The following is a 3,718-nucleotide window of genomic DNA, read 5'->3' on the forward strand; positions in this document are numbered from 1 at the left end:
TTGCTCAGGCTGGTCTCAAACTCCAGACCTTGAGCGATCCACCTGCCTCGGCCTGCCAGAGTGCTAGGATTACAGGCGTGAGCCACCACGCCCGGCCTTGTTTCTTCACATTTTTGCCAACAGAGTATTGTCAAGCTTTATGATTTTGCCAATTTGTTAGATGAAAAATGCTATGTCAATTTAGTTTTAATTTGCATTTCTTTTTTATGTTGAGGTTGAACATATTTTCATTTTTTTTCTTTTTCTGGTAATTGTCTAATCTTTCCCTTTGCCCATTTCTATTGGGTTCTTAGAAATTTTCTTACCAATTTCTAGTATTGTTTTAAAAACATATCAGGGAGAGTAGACCTTGCTTTGTGATATGTCTGATTAGGCATTTTCTCATTGTATCCTTGTAACAGCTCCTTTGCGAGGGTGTTATTAAATTCTCCATTTAACAAAAGAAATTCAGGTAAAGTTAAGTAATTTGCCCAAAGTCACAAAACAAGTGATAAAAAGTAGGGTTTGAACTAGGTGCCTCTGACTCTAAGCTTGAGCTTTCAACAACACTGTCGTGAATTGCCTTCTCAGTACAGGAAGGAAAAAAATGTTTGTTTTACATTTTCCCTTATTTGCCTAAAACTTCCCTATTTGCCTGCCTTGATTTTCTTCTTTTTCTTTTCCCTCTCCTTCCTTCATTCTTTCCTTCCTTTCTTTACTCCTTTTTTTTCTTTCTTTGTAAAAACGTTTATTTAGCTCCTATCATGTGACACATCTGGAGGTAAAAAATTAGTGTAATTTGGTTTCTACCTTCAAAAGGCTCCCAGTCTAGGAAGGGAGACGGTTACAGAAAGATTACATTGCTATACAATAAATGCTATAATTTATTAGGTAGTTTCAGGGAAGGCTTCATAAAGGAGTGACTTTTGAGTTGGGTATTGGAGGATGATTTGAAAGTCTAGATAAAGTGAGGAAGAGCATTCCAGACAGAGGGGACAGCATGTGCAATATTTAGCATTATCTCTTTCCAGCTTGATGAGTCATCCTATAATACTTGAGCATTTAGTGATATTTGGGCCTTTATGATTTTGTAGATTTCAATATCATTTATTTCTTGTTTATGAAAAGTACTAATACTTTAAATGAACCTCATGTCTTCCTATTAGTATCTCACTCCTACTTTCTCTCTCTCTCACATCCCCTTGTCTAGTGGGGACCCCTGAAGCCATTGATGGAAGCCACACTGCCTGGGCATCGGACCATGAACCCCTGTCCTGTGTGGGAGCGGAATAGTGGTCATGTGTTCCTGTTCTTCATCTGCGTGCGGGACCATGTCACCGAGCATCAGCAGATTGTGTCGGGCAGGAATGCTGCCCGCCTCTGCTTCATCTGCAGTCAGGATGCTGGGTGTTCGTGGAGCGAAGTGAGGGACTTGACTGAGGAGGTCATTGGCCCAGAGATGAAACACTGGGCCACATTTGCTGTGGGCCCGGGTCACGGTGTCCAGCTGCAGTCGGGGAGGCTGGTCATCCCTGCATACACCTACTACATCCCTTACTGGTTCTTTTGCTTGAGGCTACCATGTAAAGCCAGGCCTCATTCCCTGATGATCTACAGTGATGACCTAGGCGTCACATGGCACCACGGCAGGCTTATTAGGCCCAAGGTGACAGTGGAGTGCCAAGTGGCAGAGGTGACTGGGAGGGCTGGCCACCCTGTATTATATTGCAGTGCCCGGACACCAAACAGGCACCGGGCAGAGGCTTTCAGCACTGACTATGGTGAATGCTTTCAGAGACCAGTCCTGAGCCGACAGCTCCGTGAGCCCCCGCATGGCTGCCAAGGCAGTGTGGTGAGTTTCTGGCCCCTGGGGATCCCAGATAGGTGCCAGGACCCTAGTGGCAAAGATGCTTCCACCATTCAGCAGAGCCCTCTGCCAGATGGCTCACTGAGGCTGGAGGAGGAAGCTGGAACACCCTCAGAATCATGGCTCTTGTACTCCCACCCAGTCAGTAAGAAACAGAGGGTTGACCTAGGTATCTACCTCAACCAGACCCCCTTGGAGGCTGCCTGCTGGTCCCGCCCCTGGATCTTGCACTGCGGGCCCTGTGGCTACTCTGATCTGGCTGCTCTGGAGGAGGAGGGCTTGTTTGGATGTTTGTTTGAATGTGGGATCAGGCGGGAGTGCGAGCAGATTGCCTTCCGCCTCTTTACAGACCGAGAGCTCCTGAGCCACATGCAGGAGGACTGCACCAGTCCTGGTAGGAATCTGAGCCAATTCAAGACTGACTGACTGGCTTAGGACCCAACCTTCTGTAGAAGGAAATGGCAACCACAGGCAGGATAACAGAGGTTACTAAAACCTACAGAGAATCCCAAAACTTAATCTTTTATTCCCTACCTTTTTTCACTTCTTCCCCTCCAAAGAGCAACATGACAATTTTGCCATAGCTACTGCAGTGGAAAGAGCACTGAACTGGAAATTGGAAGACCAGGATGTGGTCCTGGCCCTGCCACTGGCTTGCTTTACATTGGACATGTCACCTGAACGCTGGGCCTCAGGTCTCCATCTGTAAAATGAGAGGATTGGTTCTGTGATTTCTCTTCCCATCCCTAGGAGAGGCAGAGTGCCTGCATGCTCTGTGATTCACAAGTCCTGGCTGCTTAAAGGACTCTGATCTCACAATGGAAATCAGAGGACTCATCTTGTCAAATGACTCGCCTGCCCCTCATCCAAGTGTGAGGTTACAAGCAGGTGTGATCGCAGAAAGGAACATCTGGATGGTTTGTTCCATTTTTAATAACAAAACCACTTTTATCCTTCTAATCATGTTCAGAGCTCTGTAGGCTCTCTATCCTAGAGGAATTGAGCAAAACAGTAGAATCATGAGGTCATCTACCTTCTCCAGCTTTGTAGCTCTGCTCAACCTTCCTTTCCTCATTCAGAAAGCATCATTTTCTTGGGAGCAAAATGAGAAGCTCAATGCCAGTGGCCCTTGATAATAGTGCTTATTGCATCTGATGGCATTATCCCAGTGAAAGATGAGCTTGAAGTTCATTTATTAGGATGGTTCCTGATGTGAAAAGGACATGGGTTAGGACTTTAAAACATTGGACAAAACTTTCTACAATCTCTGCCGTCAAGGAGCTCACAGTTTATGGGGCTAGAAGAGGGAAAAAATTCAAGAAAATAAATGCAGCTGATGGGATAGTTTGTAGGTATTGGGTTACAAGAGGGGTGATGACAGCTCCTGACGTCATTGTCTTAGTTGCATCTTCAGTGCGCCTGTAGTCATCTGTCCAAGAGCTGTCCAGGCTGCTGAGTTTCCCTCAAGTTTGTTCTCAGAATGTTGTCCTGGCGCAGCTGCTCCTTTACGTGTGGACAAGGTCTTCACTGTTAGGTCTGGACCCCCAAACCTCTGCATCAGGCCTATTTTTTGGACCCACTGGAATCACTGCTTGTGAAGTACGGATGCCTTTTTGTCTAATAGCTTTGGTGCTGAACTTAGCCAGTACTGAGTCTCTCAGGTGGTACCAAATTGGTTGTTCATATCCCACACCCTGTTGTTATGGCAGAAATTCTATCATGAGAGATTTATTTTTTGTCCCTATTTTAGGAGAATAATGCCTTAAAGTGGTATCAACTAAATATATTTGGTGCTGGGTAGTGACCACAGTGAGTAAGTCTTAGTCATAGCATAGAGCCTAGAAGGCTGTGGGTTGCAATTTACCAATTGGG

General features: G+C 45.5%; 1 protein-coding gene across 1 annotated transcript in view; it reads left to right on the top strand.

Moving 5' to 3' along the window:
• The window catches only part of NEU3 (sialidase 3 (membrane sialidase)), an 18,317-nt gene extending 14,805 nt beyond the window's left edge, over nt 1-3,512 (top strand). Inside the window, exon 3 of the mRNA XM_012645614.1 lies at nt 1,190-3,512. Within this exon, the coding sequence (XP_012501068.1) occupies nt 1,190-2,272 (1,083 nt within the window). The 3' untranslated portion in view covers nt 2,273-3,512. The remainder of the gene's footprint in view (nt 1-1,189) is intronic.
• The last annotated feature ends 206 nt before the right edge of the window (nt 3,513-3,718 follow it).

The sequence above is a fragment of the Propithecus coquereli genome, unplaced genomic scaffold (assembly GCF_000956105.1).
Source record: "Propithecus coquereli isolate 6110/MARCELLA unplaced genomic scaffold, Pcoq_1.0 Scaffold235, whole genome shotgun sequence".
Classification (NCBI taxonomy): Eukaryota; Metazoa; Chordata; class Mammalia; order Primates; family Indriidae; genus Propithecus; species Propithecus coquereli.